The following is a 19,596-nucleotide window of genomic DNA, read 5'->3' as shown; positions in this document are numbered from 1 at the left end:
CTGCTCAAGCTGAGGAAATGGTATAAAAATAATGTTTATCATTCCATGTTTGCAGATCATAGTTCTGGTAGAAGCACATGGCTGTGGTGGCCAGGGAGGAAGGGAAGCCTTTTACTTTGTAGCCAGAAAAGAAGCCAAGTGAGCTGGTGGAGAAAGGACAGCACAATCTTTCTGTCCCTCTTCTAGCAGCCTGCTGCATTGTTATGCTGGCCAGAGGGGAAAGGGCTTCACTCTTTCTACAGCCAGCATGGAAACAGAGCCAACCACTCTCTCTCTTGGTTAGAGATGGAATCCCATGCTGTCTCCTGTGTGGAATTCCTAGCCACCTGTGGTGAACAGTGGAGAGGTCAAAGGCATGGCTGGCAACTTGCCTTCCTTTTTCTTATCAGATCCTGCCAGGAGGCCAGTTGACAAGTTAGTGTCTGCATTATCTCTCACCTTCTGCCTCCCTCTCAATGTGAAATTCACAAGCTTTGCATCACTGAGCAAACACAAAATGCACACTTGTTCATTTCGATGAACTGACATTGGAGCTGTGTGTGTCATGGAGGGCTTTTTGGTCTATTGTGGGCCTTGGGAACATTCCCTCCTTTTTATTGTATGATATAGCCACAGACAGTGTGGTTTCATTTAAAGCCTCAGCCCAATATGTGTGGCAGCAGCAAGTGTGCTGCCATAGTATTTTCACAAAGCTTGACAGGTTTATTATAAGAATAGTGTTTGCAGAGCCATGTGTACTTCAGTGTAACTTATCTACCTAACTTAATGAAACACACACACACACCCCTACACACCTGTTTTCATACCATAAGACAGCACAAATTTATTTATTTATTTATTTATTTAGAAAATGTGTAGACCACTTGCTTTAAAAAAAAAATCTCGAAGAGGCATACAAATTGAATTACATACAAAAAAGGACTGAAATACATAAATACAATGAAAAAGGGACACACGTGGTGCTGTGGTCTAAACCACAGAGCCTGGGACTTGCCAATCAGAAGGTCGGCAATCCAAATCCTCACGACGGGGTGAGCTCCCGTTGCTCGGTCCCTGGTCCTGCCAACCTAGCAGTTTGAAAGCACGTCAAAGTGCAAGTAGATAAATAGGTACCGCTCTGGCGGGAAGGTAAACGGCGTTTCCGTGCACTGCCCTGGTTTCATCAGAAGTGTTTCATCATGCTGGCCACATGACCCGGAAGCTGTACGCCGGCTCCCTCGGCCAATAAAGCGAGATGAGCACCGCAACCCCAGAGTCGGTCACAACCGGACCTAATGGTCAGGGGTCCCTTTACCTTTACAATGAAAAACAGCAGCAGCGACAGCAACAACAATGTTATTATTTGTACCCTTCCCATCTGACTGTATAAAATGATCATTAAAAACAATGATAGACGTGATGGAACATTTAAGGGAAATCTAAGTGAATCATGTGTCTGGACTGGTTTGCTGAAACAAGACAGTTTTCAGCAGGCATCTAAGAACAGTATAGCGAAGGTTCCTGCCTAATGTCCATAAGGCAAACGTTCCAGAGCAGTGGTGCTGCCACACTAATGGAATGACTCCTTGCAAATGGCACTAGTTAAAGTGCAAACTCTGGGACTGAACAGCCACATGTGTGGCAGTGCAGTGGCTTATGCAAACTGGTCCCAAGCCATCTACCAACAGCCACACCTTGAACTTGGTCCAGTAACAAATGGGCAGCCACCTCCGATCCTTGAGCGCAGGTCAAAGTGCTCAACAGATCAAATACCATTCTTTGCTGCCTCTACAGGTTCTCCCTGTGGGTTTTAAATCACACTTCCCTTTGTGGGTTCACAAAGTGGTGATGCTTCACTTTTCTTCTCTTTTTTGATAACCAACAAAGTGTGAAGCTGTGAGAAGATCACTTCTGCACGTTCATTTCTTATCTTTCTTTATCTCTCCATTTCCCCCTTTTAACTGGTACTTCTCACTACTTGTGCATCTGGTCTTCCAAAGATTGGGGTGTGCTCTTCCTCAGCCACAAGCCACGTTCCACCCCATTAGAAAGATTTTCCAGTGTCTCAAGTACAGGCATGAAATTATTACCTGACTGTGCTATTATTATAGTCACCAGGGAAAAGAAATATTGTTTATAGTAACTCACTGGACATGCTCAGCGTGTCATAATTTGTATACTTGACACACATCTGATATTTTCTTTATTTGTGCTGAGATCTTTATAACCATCTTAGACCACAGGCTCTAAACCACTTATTTTTTAGTAGTCCCATTGAAACACTTATAGCCCTAATTAAGGGATATAGGACTCATCAAACATAATTGGTTTGGCTCCTGCCGACAGGCGCAAGACCACATCCTGCCTATGACTCTGCCTCCTCTTTTAAACTATCAACCACCCTCAAGTAAAGCCCTTCTACTGAACAAGGCAGGCAGTAGTATCAGCTTCTGCTTCCAAGTTATTTTAGGATAAACCAAGTTTTCAATCTAGACACCTTTTCTATTAAGGGGAAAGTTAATTGCTCTTAATGAGATCAGGGTGTTATTAATAAGTGCATTTAGGGCAGAGATGGGCCTTTGGATGTTGATGGACACTGACTGCCATTAGCCTCAGCCAAATGAAGTTGAGGAACTTGTGTAGCTGCAGTTGCGGAATTCAAGTCAAATGATAATAATAATAATAATAATAATAATAATAATAATAATAATAATGAATTTTGTGATGTAATGTAGGAAAGTGAGAGTTAAAAACTTAGTAACTTTGTTCAGGTAAAATATGGATGTAGAGTAAGATTTTCTTGGAGTTCTCTGGGCAGTTAAAATTATAGAGTTGTGGGACGGAAAGGCTCTTCTGGGCGTGTTTACTCTCACAGAATTTCTGTAAAGATATTCATGGATGTGAGAACAGCTCAGGGTGTCATGATCTATTGCAGTAATTGCTAGATGTGTTTTTGAGTGCTCAAGGCTTCCTTGAAACTTTTGGAGTTCTGCAGTGAGATTACCGTAGTAATGATAGACTGACTGCCCCAAAGGCAGCTCTTCTTCCCTTCCCAATCTTCTTCTGTGAAGCATAGCTACAAAGGATTGCTACATTGTTCTCTAGGGTGCAGCAGGTTATGGAATACAACTAGTTGTGTTGGCAGTTAAACACCAGCAGCACTGACCATGTTTATGGGATGCAGGTTGTCTTCACACATTACACATTAGTGTTAGGGATGCCAGAGTGTTCACATAAAAAAGATGAAGATAGATTCAACAAATGTGGACATGTCTTGCCGGACTTCCCATTCGCCCCATTTTGCTACTGCAAAACCTGTCCCATGTGGCAATTGGGAAGTCCGGCAAGACATGTCCACATTTGTTGAATCTATCTCCATCTTTTTGATATGAACACTCTGGCAGCCCTAACACTATAGAAGAGTACATGGTCCCCATTGCTACATGCTTTAATCATTGATTAAATCATTGTACCTTATCAATAGAAACTTCTTGACTTACATATATTGGGGAGAGGTTCAGTGATAAGTCATTGACAGTGTTAGCTCCAGGTTTGATTGGGTCCTCACCAAAGTGGACCCCTCCATCATCAGGAGGCCCCTTCTTCCAGTAGGCTTACCTTGTTATGATGACAGCCTGCAGTGGTCATACACTCAAAGCAGTGCCAGGTGACCAGGTCTACTCACCATTTTAATTTCCTACAATTCCTCTGAAGGCACTATGAGGAAAACCTAGATCCAGCTACCTTGGAGTACCAGGTTCTGATATTCTTAAAAGGAGAAGGGCTAGGATAAATAACAGTGGTAGCCTGTCAGGGACTGGGCAGAGTAGGAATGGTGGAGAGACCACCTCCCCAGCCTGCCTGACCCTTCCAGAGAAGAAGACAGTTCAGAATTACAACAGGGATTTGAGGGAGGTCACAGCTCAGAGGAAGATGAGGGGGAAAGTTGAGAAATAGTGGGAGAGGAGGAGGAGGAGACAGAGCAGGAGCAGCTGGCTGACATGTTATCACTAGAAAGCATTCCAGACCCACCATCTACCACAACCCGCTGAGCCTTAAAAGTAGGAGAGCAAAGAGCTCAGAGACAGATGGCCCTGAGCAGCCACCGTAAGGGGCGGGTGCTGTTGATGAATGAGGAAGTGGAAGAAAAGCAGGGTGGAGATTTACTCAGGACAGCACCATTATTCCAAGAGGCTGCATTTCCAAGCCTCTCTCTGTAAATATTGAATAAAAAGCAGATGGTAAGAACTTTTCCTTGTCTTATCCGTTCCTGGCAACCTGCCATGGGGGTTGTTCCCCTGCCACCTGACATAGCCCTACCAAAGTATTGGTACCCTAGTAGCTGCCGAAGGATGTCATATGCTGATATCAGCTATAGTCATAGAGAAAGCCAGGGGAAATCTTCAGATAACCATGTCTCCTGTTTCATGCCACCTCTCCAAGTGCAACTCCCTACCTCCAGTTGAACTGCAGTATGGCTGAAGAATCAGCTGCAAAATGCAGAACACCTTTGCATTTATTCCCAAGGTCAATTCCAAGCTGCCTGTCAATTAGACTTTATTTTGCTTTGTTCCCTCAGTGCTGGAGGTTCAACTTGGTTGCTTTCAGCTGGATTTGAGACTGTGTTAATACTGCAGGATACAGGCACAGAAAATTGATTGTTAAATACGACTCTGCTTTGACTGATATGTTTTACATTGGTGTGTTATTTTTTGAAAGGTTTATTGCTTTAACTGGCTTTTGCTTAAGCGAATTCTGTTATTCTATAATGATGGATACACGACTAGTCTAAACATCAGTGAACCCATTACTTCCCTGGTTTTCTATTCCACAACTGTGCAGAAAAGAGCAAACTTTACCTAGAAAAAGAAGAAATAAGAACTTTTCTTTATGGGATCTGGTACATGAACTCCAGGTTATTGATGCTAGTTTTCCTAGCTTGCTACAAGATGTACAAAATCCCCCAGGTAAGATTGGTTCACAGTTAAGTGTTTTGGGGAAGCACTTTATACTGACATTGTGGGAAATTTGAGGCACACACACACGCGCGCACACACACACACACGCACAGTAAATTCTTTAAAGTGAGGAAGAGGCAACAATAGCAATTTTACTCAGGGTGAAGTTCAAAATCCACCCTGTACACTAATAGCATACTCAATCTCTGAGGACAGATTCTTATGCTGCCGAAACAGCACTAACCACACATAAGACAATATCAGCAGACTTGAGGGAACCCCAAGGTTTGCAGAACTATGAAATGTTTTAGGAAGCAACCTGCAAGGGTTGTGAATTCCAAGAAGAACAGGAGGAGGACTGAGCATGCTAGGCATCCACAGAATGCTGAGTGTCTCTTGGTGAAAAGCTTGAGAGGGGACATGGAATGGGCTATCCTGGAAACGGCCGGAGCTAGCTGGATGAAACCCCAAACAGGAGCACTCCGCACAACAACATATTAAAACATATGTAAAATGACATATGAACCCAATCTATACTACAAATAATGTAGGATCCAACTCATGGGCCTATCAGGAAAATTTGTTTAACAGCCAGATCCTATAAAATGTTTCCATGTGTGCATGCTGTAACAAGGCCTTTAAAAAGTGAACCGGTGAGCGTAAAAAGATACATATGAGTGGGATTTTTTCCCCTAAAGAATAACACATGGTCATTTTACAGACCAAAATCTTGCCATATAATTCTTTTCTGCTTCAGAAATATAAAAGGTTTGAGCCCTTTAAAAAGCAAACTTTTTTTTTAAGTGTAACAACCCAACCTGATCCTGTTGTGATAGAATAACTCTGAAGAGTTATTGTGTGGATTAGGATAAAAAGCTTTAAAGGACTCAATTATACTAGTGAAGTGTAACAGAGATGCAGATGTCTGTAAATAGAAGCAGAAGGGCCACTTTTCTAAAGGTAACTAGGGGCTTGTCAAGATTGATGGGCTGGAGAGGAAGAGGGGTTCAGACCTTTCCCCACCTTTCCCTGTCACTGAGGCTATCACCTCAGGCAGAGCAGGAGAAAGGGTGACGCCAGCTTTTCCAAACCTTTCCTTGTTTTTTGTTTCCTCAAAGCAATCATGGCCTCTAGGAATGCTGCCCCTTCCCATCCAAAAGCTACATTTAGTTGGGGAAAGTTTCGGTGGTCTTCATTGGCTCCTGCTCCGCCACCCAAATCAAATCTTCCTTGTGGTTCGAGTGTGTGTGGAGAAAATTTGTCAGAAATAATATTCCCTTCCCCTTCCCTTGGAACTGCCTTCAGGAAAGGCATTTGTAGTGCCTCTACATTGCAGAGGACAGTCCTCTATTTAAAGGACTGTGTAGTCTAAAAAAGGTAAAGGACCCCTGACAGCTAAGTCCAGTCGCAGACGACTCTAGGGTTGCGGCACTCATCTCACTTTAAAGGCCGAGGGAGCCGGCACTTGTCCGCAGACAGTTTTTCTGGGTCAGGTGGCCAGCATAAGTAAGAAACCAGAGCAGCGCATAGAAACACTGTTTACCTTCCCGCCAGACCAGTACCTATTTATCTACTTATACTTGACGTGCTTTCGAACTGCTAGATTGGAAGGAACTGGGACAGAGCAACGGGAGCTCACCCGTCACAGGGATTCGAACCGGTGACCTTCTGATCGGCAATCCCCAGAGGCTCAGTGGTTTAGTCTTGTTTAAAGGTAAGGACCTTGAGAAGGAAGAGTTGCCCATCATTAACAAGTGACTGGCGTAGTGGGGCAGTGCCATGGAGCAATCTTCCCAACACTAGTTTCATGGATACTTACTGGGATGAGATGGAGATGGAGCAGGTAAGCGGCAAGGTCAGGGTTGTGTGGGTGCACTTTCAGGAGTGTCATACTGGCTCTGCCAGTACACACACACAGCCACAACCAAGCTGTCACCCTGCTCCGTCCTGGCAAGAAGCTGTGACACCACTGTTAGAAGGACATCTCTACTGTACCACACCGCTATGCTGGCTGCTCCTGATCAGCAGTTAGCACCTGTTACCTGGTCACAGTCTTCCCCATTTTGCTGAGATGTACTGTATTTCTGTTTATAGGATAGTAATTATTTCTAAATGTTCACATGCAAATCAGGATGTGAAAACTGAATGCAAATCTGCAACCTCTTTTTTGCGGCACAGTTCCTCTTTTTGGACAATGTGTTAGTGGCCACCCTATGCCTGTAAGGTCTCTTCAGAAATTAGAGTAAAGGTGTGCAGAGAGCATTCTAGAACAAAATCACAATTGTTGACTTGTGTGCCATTTGGGGGTTTTTTAATTTTTGTTTTGACTATATCTATTCTCATTTTGACCAAATGTTCACAAGAGGTTAGAAATTCGCTATAACAATAACAAATAACAATCCCACACCTTGAATTGTAATTACAGTACTGGAAGGGAACAGAAAGCTAGTGCAGACCTTGGTGCATTGGGATAATGTATTCTTCTATCAGATGAAACTCTGGAACAATCTTCAGAAGGCAACCGCACATGGAGAGGATTTAAAGGCATATATAATGGCTCCCAGATCCTCACCTCTTCATATGAAGTTGGTGGAACAAATTATTTTTTAAAAGTGATTAATTAATGTATCATTTTTCATTTGGCACATCTGGATTGTGGGGTCAGAAGCCTTCATAACAACTTGCCAATAGACAAACGAAAACTCATTTTTCAATAAACATTCACTGTATGAAATGATGGTGATATAATTGGTATTGTAATTATATGGTGTGTGCTTCTTGTTGTTTTTAGCTATTTTGGACTGAGAATGAAAGCGTAGGGTCAATGGAGTAGCTGGTCAGGTGTGTATCAAGGAGCAGGCACTGCTTGCAGACTTCTTGAAATTGCCCCAAGCCAGTTCCATTAGCTTGGGTCCAGTTTGTAAATCTTAATGTCAGCTCTGCACTAAATGTTTAACTTGGAGAACGGGGCTGAACAGTACTGGAGTAGAGATTATTTGTTTTTGCAAAATATTGTTGAGTCACACTAGGTTGCAGGCAGGCTATGTCTGGAGTTTAGATGTTTTCATGCAGGCACCAAAATATTTTGTAACCAAATCATTAGTACATGTCTGGAACAGGATCATAACCAGGAAGCGTTGGCTTTGAAAGGAAGCAGGGGATGGAGCCAGCACTGAAATTAATGACAAAGAGATTTTCACTCTAAATAAGTCTGATCAGGTTTCTAATCCCCTTTACAGCAATTTTCTTCTTCCTATGAAATACTTTGATGAAACCAGGGACTGTGTGTATTTTATTGTTACAAATAAATCATAACAAATTGTGCCTGGACTTGGTTGCAAACAATTATTTTCTGGTAGTCAGATATGAAGTCACCAGTTCCACCATGATAGTGTATGGAAGGTTAACTTCTAGGTCACTGTTCCTTCTCTGGTGGGCCTCAGTGCCACAGCCTGCCCATTTCATCCCCACTTACCTGTTGTGCCTTCCAGCTGGGCAGTAGCCTTTTGGTTGGCCCAATGCCAGCCCCAGCATCTCCTTGCATGCTGAGTACAGGTGGGTGGAAAACAGAGAAGTGTGAAAAGAAGGTCTCCCTCCTCTCAGGGAAAAGGTCTAGAGGAGGTGCTGGAGGTTAATAGAAAGTGAGATAAAAGGTGGTGGTGGTGAATAGTTGTTGTTGTTTAGTCGTTTAGTCATGTCCGACTCTTCGTGACCCCATGGACCAGAGCACGCCAGGCACTCCTGTCTTCCATAGCCTCCCGCAGCTTGGTCAAACTCATGTTTGTAGCTTCGAGAACACTGTCCAACCATCTCTTCCTCTGTCATCCCCTTCTCCTTGTGCCCTCCATCTTTCCCAGCATCAGGGTCTTTTCCAGGGAGTCTTCTCTTCTCATGAGGTGGCCAAAGTATTGGCGCCTCAGCTTCACAATCTGTCCTTCCAGTGAGCACTCAGGGCTGATTTCCTTCAGAATGGATACGTTTGATCTTCTTGCAATCCATGGGACTCTCAAGAGTCTCCTCCAGCACCATAATTCAAAATAGTAGTAGTAGTAGTAATAGTAATAGTAATAGTAATAATAGTAATAAAAACATGATCTGGGAATAGAAATGAGTGTGCTTTTCGGATTTGGCCCAGTATTATGTCCGGCTGTTCTCAAAACTGTTTTTATGTGTTAGGCACATCTAGGTTCATTTCTGAAATGACCACCTTTTATCATGAGTTTTTGCATTGCCATTTCCCCCAAGAACATCCATATTGACTTCTATCACTTTATAAGTGCTATGAAGAAGAGAGGGACCCACAACAAAGGTGAAAATACAATTGAAGGCTGTGATGTTGCTAAAGAGAAGAAGACCTCTGAATGAAGTTCAGCTCAAAGATACTGGAGTTTGGCAGGTGGATGTTGGGTTTTGTTTTGCTTTTGGTGAGCATTCCGTTCCCATCATGCACTGGCAAAACATGGAAGTCTTTTGTAAGCACTCAAAATGATTGTCCCCCTCTCCCCAAATAGAATTGTTTCCTCCCCCAAACTAAAGGACAGCTTATGGGACAACATAATGGATTGAAAAATTATCCCCTTCGGGAATCTTTATGCACCAGGTTTCATCTGTGGATGGGTGATTTCTTTCTTCCTTTGTGACCAGCATCTCAATAATATTTCCCACCATGAATTGTCCTTCAATTCACCCCCTATGCAAACCAGTGGAGACATCTTCTCTACCTGAAGGGTCACACCTGGGCTGTAATATGCCAGCAATATTGAGGAAGGGTATGTGTGCTCTAGGTGCTGCAACACTTTAACTGGGGATGCTTACAAAGTTGAACACCCCTACAATGAGCTATCACTCCATCCCTATTTGCCCAGTACTGTATTCAACTTGAAGTTAAACCTCAGACAATCCACGGTGGTGTTCAAAAAGTGCTAAACAAAGTAGGGAGTGTCAAAAAAGAATGTTCTTATTGTTTGTTACTGTTCCTTTATATTTTTTAACTTGTACTAGGATTCCAAGGATATGAATATTGTGTCTATAATGAATTCTGTGATTTTTGTTGCACCGTTTACAGAAAATTATAATTATCATGTCTTACTGTAAGGCTTTTATATTTGCTTATAATAAAGTGTGATGAAATGCAAGGAGAGCACAGTTGAAGCTCAAAAATTAAGTGGATTTATTACAGATGCATATTTTTTTATTTAAAAAAATGCACACAGGGAGTTAGATATAATTCACAGACTCTGTATGCTTACTTTGGAAAACACTCACATTTAACAAAAATCTGGTGACTATTTGCCATAGATGGCAATGATTAAGTCTCCTGATTTTATGCCAGTCCCTCAAGAGTATTTCTGCACTGGCGTCAATTCATAACTTCAGAAATTCCTATGCTCCAGTTCATTGTCATTATTAATGTGTCTGTAAAATACTTAAAAGGGTACCAGGCACTGCACATAATGAAAAGGAAACTAATCTATGTCAAGAGGATCATGATCTAAAAGCTGAAATAGAATTATGACACAGCAGTCTTATCTAAGTAGGAAAGCAACTCCAGAGGGCTGTTTCACCTGCATCACTTCTGCAGAGAGGCAGGACTTGCAGAAATACCCATCTGCCCTATGACTAGACTGGGGAAGAAAGGCCATGGTTCTGTGGCCTGTTCCTGAACCCCTAACTCAGAGCAGTCCAGCTGGTGCTGGGATTCTCACCAGCCTCACCATTGTGCAGTGCTAATTTGCTGTTTTCTCTCCTTGAAAAATAAATTCACAACCAGGATCTGTGTTTTGGGGGGAGTGGGGGTGGTGAGGTAGAGATCAGATGGCTGCATGACAGGCCAAATATTATTGGAGAGTTTTAATGCTCGATCAGATTTCAGCCTCTTACACCACTTTGTTTTGTTAAAGTTTTTAAGAGTGGAGCAAGACAAGGACAAAGAATGCAGCCTGGAATGCACGGGGTCCCCCCAAAAGTCGCTGTGCGCCTCAGATGGCAGGACTTTCCTGTCCCGGTGTGAATTCCAACGGGCGAAATGCAAAGATCCTCAACTAGAAATCTCCCACAAGGGCAACTGCAAAGGTAATAAATCTCTTTCTCTTTCTGTGGGCATAACAAAGCCTGTTATGAATTGATGCTTTAAGCACACTCCTTAATGTGTCTTCATTTAAAAAGAAATGGAACCTATCATGAAATGTTGCAGTGCTGAGTGCTCCTCTTTGGGGCATTCTGTTCCATTCTTCATCCCCCAAGTTTTCAACCTCCTGCCCCTCCGAAAAAGAAATCAGCCAATATTTCATGACCATTGAGCATGAGTACTGCATCTTAAATGGTTTGTGTGTTGAACTACTTGCATATCAGTGGAAGTGTTTGAAACAGAACCATAGCTATAATTTCTCTTCAACAACCTTGCTCAGGGCTTCCCCAGTCCTGCTGATTCTTCCATTTCAGGCATCACTGTTTTGGCTGCATAAGGACCAGCTCTCAGAGAGCCGAGATTGCTGTTAGTGTATATGGACACTGTAAGGACCGTTGAGGTCCTTCAAATATTTGCTGATCCTGAGTATACACATCCTGAGTATGATCTACCAAAAGCACTGAACCCATACAGTCCAAATTTACCAAGCTGCCGCCATGTTTTTCATATAAGAGTATTCACACTCTAGATAACCTTGTCCGTCTGTACAAACCTGCCGAGTGATGAGTAGAATTTGCCACACATTTCTTTAAAATCACATACCAGAGAACATGTGGCAAAGTAGTTCTACAAGCTGTGGTGTGGGATGGGATAGTGTGATTAGACTGAGAAGATATTAACACTATACACTCTAATGGCTGGTGTTGAAGAGCATGTCGTCGGATGGGATTCAGTGCTTGTACACCAGTTCCAATGACTTCAATCAGCAGCTGTTCTACACTGCAGCCCTTTAATGTTGTTGAGGTATTGCTTTTCTGTAATTAGCTGGAACTTGTAGAAATAGAATACAGTTTCAACATATAGTCACTATGGCACTATATCATCCAGAAATGCCTTCCTCCCTGGTCAAAATTTTCCCATAAAGTTTACTTATAAGAAGATGTCAGTCGGACTTCCATCTGAGAAGACATGTCTAGGATATCGCACTGTTGGAAAGGTCCAATGAAATGTTCATTAAAAGTGTCGTGTTTGCAGATCCTGAATGATTAATAGCCTCCTGTTCACCAGGGCTTGGAGATTAGTAATTAATAGCCTCTTAATGAATGATTTTCTTGTACTACTATTTTTTATTATTTCTCTAAAAAAATGAGAAGAAAAACATGAGAAGAAATCAGTGATTAGAGACTTCCATCATTGTGGAAACAAAAACTGACATTTGGGTGATTAAAAGTAGTTGTTCATGACTGATCCCATAGTTGGAATCAACAAGAAGCAATAAAACAAGGAGGCCAATTAATTAATTAATTAATTAATTAAAGACACAAGAGTGCTGAAAAGCCTTGTTAGTGCTTTGACCAACCACGCTGGATAGATTAGTGCTCCAATTATGTTTTATTGCTGGGGTGGGGGGGAAATCACTTCATAGTGAGGAAAAATATCAGAAGACAACACAGAAAATACTGGACTGCAACAATTTGGCAACAGCAAAAATTCTCCATAAAATACGAGTGAATGAAGAATAGTAATTCTATAGAAAGGCACTAGAGCAGGCTTCCTCAACCTTGGCCCTCCAGATGTTTTGAGACAATAATTCCCATCATCCCTGACCACTGGTCCTGCTAGCTAGGGATCATGGGAGTTGTAGGCCAAAAACAGCTGGAGGGCCGAGGTTGAGGAAGCCTGCACTAGAGTGAAAGCAGATTAAATGATATGACTACTGCATCTTAAATGGTTTCTGTGCTGAACTATTTTCAGATCAGTGAAAGGGATTGAAACAGCACTAGAGAGCCAGTGTGGTGTAGTGGTTAAGAGCAGTGGACTCGTAATCTCGTGAACTAGGTTCGCGTCTCCGCTCCTCCACATGCAGCTGCTGGGTGACCTTGGGCTAGTCACACTTCTTTGAAGTCTCACAGCCCCACTCCCCTCACAGAGTGTTTGTTGTGGGGGAGGAAGGGAAAGGAGAATATTAGCCACTTTGAGACTCCTTCGGGTAGTGATAAAGCGGGATATCAAATCCAAACTCTTCTTCTATATCTATCATTTCTCGTCAACATCCCATCCTCTACCCACCCTACTATCTCACCTCTTCCCTGTCCAGTTCTGATATTTAGTGTTCTGCTTCTCATTTCTGATTAATCTGAAAGTCATTTGGGCTAATTGGTGCAGAACTATTCAGGTTTTTGTGTTGCCAGCTTGAGGGAAAAATCTTGATACGCTTCCCAGCTTAAATGCAGGGTTTGATTTTCAGCACAATGCTATCCTTTATGCATAAATACCGATGATCACAAAAGGTTTACCTTTGCTCACTCTCTATCCAAAACAAGAGACCACACAGAGACATCCTCCAGGAGACAATTTTCCACGCCATGCATTCCTCATCTCTGTTAGCTCCAAAAAGCTCCTAAAGCACCAAGAATTCGTTAAAGAGACGTTCTGTCTCATCCCTGTTCAGTCCTAAATGAAACAATTTGCTTGTTCTCTTAGTCTCTTTCATAATGCTCTGTTGTATTGTCTAATTGGCTCTACCTCCATATTTGTTCAAGGGTGACAAAGAAAACTTAATTGAGTTCTGAAATCCAAGCTCCTGTTATATCTGTTGACAACACAAAGGAGAACTTTTCATACACTGGAAATTCTGTCGACCACAATGTATTTGTGAGATTCTTCCTGCTCCTAGAATACAAAGTTAAATAGAATGTCAGCAAAAGAAGAAAGGAAGTCACACCATAGTTCTAAGGAAATTTTTATTTGCTAGTTGCACTGACTTTTCTCCCAAGGAGCTGAAAGCCAGACCTAAGTGCAATGAATTCATTAATAGTGTTTTAATTGTAGTCTTCAGAGCCTTCTGTGGAAAGGAAGCATGCATATGGTTCATATAGCCCAGAGGTCAGCAAACCTTTTCAGCAGAGGGCCGGTCCACTCTCCCTCAGACCTTGTGGGGGGCCGGACTATATTTTGAAGAGAAAAAAAAGAATGAATTCCTATGCCCCACAAATAATCCAGAGATGCATTTTAAATAAAAGCACACATTCTACTTATGTAAAAACATGCTGATTCCCAGACCGTCCGCGGGCTGGATTTAGAAGGCGATTAGGCCTGATCCGGCCCCTGGGCCTTAGTGTGCCTACCCATGATATAGCCCATCCAGGCAGTATACAGAGCCAGATGGTGTTAGCTTCAGCTGCAGAGTTGCATGAAGTGCCTTCAGATCATTCTTGGGGTCTCTTGGTTTTAAAATCATAGTTCACAATTCTCCTAAGGCAAAGATGAAAGCAGTTTAGGGTAGTAGTAGTAGTAGTAGTAGTAATAATAATAATAATAATAATAATAATAATAATAATAATAATAATAATAATAATTTATTTATTTATACCCCACCCATCTGGCTGGGTCTCCCCAGCCATTCTGGATGGCTTCCAACAAAATATTAAAATACAATAGTCCACCAAACATTAAAAGCTTCCCTAAACAGGGCTGCCTTCAGATGTCTTCTAAAAGTCTGGTAGTTGTTTTTCTCTTTGACATCTGGTGGGAGAGTGTTCCACAGGGCAGGTGCCACTACCAAGAAGGCCCTCTGCCTGGTTCCCTGTAACTTGGCTTCTTGCAGCGAGGGAACCTCCAGAAGGCCCTAGGTGCTGGACCTCAGTGTCTGGGCTGAACAATGGGGGTGGAGACGCTCCTTCAGATATACTGAACGGAGGCCATTTAGGGCTTTAAAGGTCAGCACCAACACTTTGAATTGTGTTCGGAAACGTACCGGGAGCCAATGTAGGTCTTTCAAGACCAGTGTTCTGTGGTCTTGGCGGCTGCTCCCAGTCACCAGTCTAGCTGCCGCATTCTGGATTAGTTGTAGTTTCTGGGTCACCTTCAAAGGTAGCCCCACATAGAGCACATTGCAGTAGTCCAAGCGAGAGATAACTAGAGCATGCTCACTCTGGCGAGACAGTCCACTGGCAGGTAGGGTCTGAGCCTGCGTACCAGATGGAGCTGGTAAACAGCTGCCCTGGACACAGAAGGGAGGCCCTCCAGAAGATATTGTTAATGATGCAACTTCCATGAACCTCAGTCAGCACGGCTAATGATCATGGATGATGGGAGTTGGAGTCTAGAGGACCACAGATTCCCCACCCCATTTGAGAACATTGAGCCTGGTTTTGAAGCTCCTTCACTGTGATCAATCCAAATGGATCTTTCCTTTCCAGAATTTGGGTTTGGGTTTTCAGGGAGCATGTTACAGTGGAAGCATAACTGTCCCATGACATCACCTTGAGGTTTGACTGGCATGAACATAGCCAGCTACACGTGCCAGCTGAAGACCAGATGAAAACTCTTTTGGCAAGCCTTTTAATGCTGTGGGATGCCTAGATCCCAGGAACTGACAGGCTGTTTCTTTTTTTATGAGAACTGTTATTTTATTGTCATAATTTTTATAGTTTTGTGCAGCTGTTGTTGTAACTCGCCATGGGATTTTAGGATTAAGGGCGGACCATAAGAATTCAAAATAAATAAGTAAACAACTTTTTTCTGGGTCCCCCTTCCTTCCTTTTGGCACACATTATGGCCCTCACAGGCACACACAAAACACACAATGGAGTTTTGTTGAGGGGTTTTCTCACATTCTGCCTTTTCTTTCAGCATGGAAAAGGTAGTCTTCTTCCAAACCCTGAGTAAGCATAGGACACAGACTCTGTTTAAAAGTAATAATTCAATATGTGCAATAAGGTCAAAATAATAAAAATATGGCACCCGACCCCCCCAAAAATATGAGCATTAGATGCAAAAGCCAAGATTTCATTGTTACCCACTTCATTTTCTTCTCTGTTTTCCATATTTAGCTAAAATCTGTCAGAGAGCGTTTAGGTTTAGTGACGCCTGCCACAAAGCAATGGGTGGTTCCTAAAGGCCAAGGGAGTCCCAGCCAGCTCTGTTATTCTTTTGTTTTCTTCAGAATATTTATTCCCTTAACCACCAGATGACTAGAATGTCAGATACAGTTCCAGGAAGGGAAATTACTTCTGTTCTTTTTGTTAATTATATTCCTTAAGAAGAAGAAGAAGGTGTGGGTGTGTATATTTGAATAGAATTCCACAAGGTTATGAGGGAAGTGTTATTAAGGCCTGGGTAAAAACTAAAAACAATGAAAATTATTTGCAGGATATCTTTGTTCTTTCTATGTTTCTCAGACCAACCGCAGACCAACCTAGCAGATGACCATAAGGGAGAGCTTTCAATAACTATCCTTAAAAAAATTATACAATCGGGGGAGCATTAAAGGGTTTTGCAGAAAGGAATGACAGAAGGTGTTCCTAGCACAAACCCCCTCCCTGAAAAAACGATTCAGACTAAAACAATAGAAAAACTTGCTCTTTGATTATCCTAAATTATTATTAGTTTCCTCCCTAATATTTTCCGCTTTGGGGGATGATTTCACTTCCTTGCAAGCCTGGAACCAGATGTCACAGTACTAGAGACTACCCCAGAATGCACTTTCTAGCCTAATGTTGTAGATTTAAGAAGTAAGGTAAAGGTAAAGGTACCCCTGCCCGTACGGGCCAGTCTTGCCAGACTCTAGGGTTGTGCGCTCATCTCACTCTAGAGGCCGGGAGCCAGTGCTGTCCGCAGACACCTCCGGGTCACGTGGCCAGCGTGACATCGCTGCTCTGGCAAGCCAGGGCAGCACACGGAACACCGTTTACCTTCCCGCTAGAAAGCGGTCCCTATTTATCTACTTGCACCCGAAGGTGCTTTCGAACTGCTAGGTTGGCAGGCGCTGGGACCGAACGACAGGAGCGCACCCCGCCGCAGGGATTCGAACCGCCGACCTTTCGATCGGCAAGTCCTAGGTGCTGAGGCTTTAACCCACAGCGCCACCTGCGTCCCTTCCATTTAAGAAGTGTAGAGACCAAATTTTCAATTGATAAGAAATACATTGAAAAACAAAACAAAACAACTCCCAGCAGTGTTTGATTTATAACACAGAACACAACTACTTTATAACATGATCATGGGACATCTAGAAAGTATAAAACAATGCAGCTTCATAAGAACAAGAATCATTCGCAAAATAGAATATTGATTGTCATTGAATTTTCCCACCACACTTGCCATCCTCTTTTGCCACACCAGTGTGGTCTGCCACACTCTTTGACAACCACTGGATTAATCCATAGAGTAAGGAATAGGGATGGGAGCATCTGATAATTTTCATTCTATCAGTTTCTCTAGATTCAGCCCTCTAGATTTTTGCAGCAATTAGTGATTCGTTTTTTAAAATACAGAATGAAACTAATCCTCATGAAAATTCACCAGCATTGTGAATGTCTCATAATGAACACATATACAATGTGTTCATTAAGAGACATATGGAGTTTTGACTAATGTACATATTTTTGCAAGCAATTTCCCCCAGTTTAATGCATTTCTGTAAGCTATCTTCGCTAATCACTTCATTTCAATGCAAACTTCCCCCTAATATATGCCTTTTTATAAACATTGGTTGGCTGGAGAACTACATTGGAAAGTGTTAAGTGTGAATTTTGAAGGCTAGCTTTGTTTGGGTTTGCAGATAGTTTCAGAAAGTGAAAATTTAATAAATGTAGCTTTAAATAGGAACTGAATCAAATTTCTCCTCCAGTCCTAGTGAGGAGTCTGTTGCTGAAGCCTTCCACACAAGCCTTCCCTGCTTCTAACTCCATTCCTTCACATTGCAAAGTTTATGGAAAGGGCTGTGATCGGTAGAGGAAGCTGGCAGAGAGCACTCTCAGGCTTTATTTTATTTTATTTTTTAAAGGCTCTCGGATAACCCTTGGTAAGATCCCAATATTTCTCCAAAAGTTTTCTGGGAAAGCTTGGAAAAACCTTGCTAATTATGAGGTTAGCCGGAGAGAACTTGCAAACCACAGATTGTGCCTAACTTAAATCTTATTTCTAGGTTGCTGCTTATCCACTGGATCCCATTAGTTCTTTCTGTGTCCATTATATTATAATTAATTAATTTTTATTTCATTTTTACAGCCATTGACTTCTCTTTTCAAAGCACTGGGATAGTTGTGCAGTGATCATGTGCTCAGAGACTAGTGGAAGGCACCTCATAGAATTTGGCATGTAGGTTGTATGAATAAATAAACCGCATCTAGATCTGGCCATATATTTTCCCCAAACGTCTCCAGCTGTTGGAATCTGATGCCATCATATAGCAGTTAGCCTTTAGCTTAATTTTATTTATTTACTTATTGTATTTTTAGATTTACAAACCATTTCACAGCCAAAATCTGCTGAAGTGGTATACAATAAGATAAAAATAAGATAAAATACAAAAAAAACCCAAACTCATAAACGAAAAACAATAAAACCGTTTCAATGACTGGACAGGGAATATTGCATAGAATGGATGGGTTACATTTCAGGGATAGCCTTCTTATACAAAAATGTCTCCAGTTGCTGCTATCAAGGTGCAAGGCACTTGACTAATTTCAGGTGGTGGTTGAGCTACCTGCCTCTCTAGCATTTACCTCCATTTTGGCAGCTATCTAATAATAATGAAGCAAGAATCCCAATGCAAGGCTAGCGAACAAGGTGCCCCCTAGACATTGTGGACTACAAGGCTCATGCATCTCTGCCAATATGGGCAATGGTCATGGATGATGGAAGTTTGGGTTTAGCTGTGCACACCTGTTGTTGTTCAACTCCCATCAGCCCTAGCCAGCATGGTCAATGGTCAGTGATGATGGGAACTGTAGTCCAACACCATCTGAAGGGCCACAGGTTCCCCTTACCTTCTGTCCAATTTTATTGTGGAATCAAGAGAAGAATTAGATTGTTTTGTGTAGCATTCTATATATGCAAGCAAGGGGCCCGTTTTCTCTCTCCAGGGTCTCACAACTGTTAACTGTTAATTGAGGTGGAGGGTTTTAGTGCTTGAGTGGCATCTCTTCACCTCACACCTCAGCATCTTCAAATCCCGAGTCTGCAATCGCTGCCAGCTTACTGTGTCTTGTCTCCGTGTGCGCAATATCTATAACAGACGTGTCTAGTGGAGGAAAAACAGATTTCTCTTTCTGGGGCACTGTCAAGAGAACAATGTTCTGTTGCCAGCAGCTCATTTCCCAACTGAACAGATCCAGTGGGTGGATTGGAAGAAGTGGCATTTTAAGTTGGATCCATTTTAACTTTTTTTTCTCCCCAAAGATATTTTGGCCTTTCTGCCCATAAATTTGTTTTTTTGGTGGTTCGGAGAGCTCAAATGCAGAACAGTCTATGCCAAGTTTACTTTCAGATTCTGGGCAAAAATGGAACTTTCAGCTTGGGCTTTCTGCAAGGCCAGTAAATTCCCAAGTGATGCCAACGACTACATATTTCTCGACAACTTTTCGTGTCAGGGACCAGATCTCAAAGCAGCCTTTGTTTGTCAATAATCATGGCCATAAATGTTTCCCTGTTAATTGCACTTCAGTGTTGCTTATGGACACGGAGGTGCTGAATACTACATTTAGCTCTAATGTTCTAGACTAAACGACATCTATTTATGCCTTG

At 42.3% G+C, this 19,596-nt stretch overlaps 1 protein-coding gene across 2 annotated transcripts in view; it reads left to right on the top strand.

Annotated features, from left to right (window-relative positions):
- SMOC2 (SPARC related modular calcium binding 2) overlaps positions 1 to 19,596 on the top strand; it is a 128,816-nt gene that overhangs the window by 32,406 nt on the left and 76,814 nt on the right. For both annotated transcript variants that reach the window (XM_028723934.2, XM_028723935.2), the window contains exon 2: positions 10,838 to 11,009. In XM_028723934.2, the coding sequence (XP_028579767.1) occupies positions 10,838 to 11,009 (172 nt within the window). The remainder of the gene's footprint in view (positions 1 to 10,837; positions 11,010 to 19,596) is intronic.

The sequence above is a fragment of the Podarcis muralis genome, chromosome 3 (genome assembly GCF_964188315.1).
Source record: "Podarcis muralis chromosome 3, rPodMur119.hap1.1, whole genome shotgun sequence".
In the NCBI taxonomy this organism is placed as follows: domain Eukaryota; kingdom Metazoa; phylum Chordata; class Lepidosauria; order Squamata; family Lacertidae; genus Podarcis; species Podarcis muralis.
Note: the sequence above shows the minus strand (reverse complement) of the source record. Positions and strands in the feature narration are given on the sequence as shown.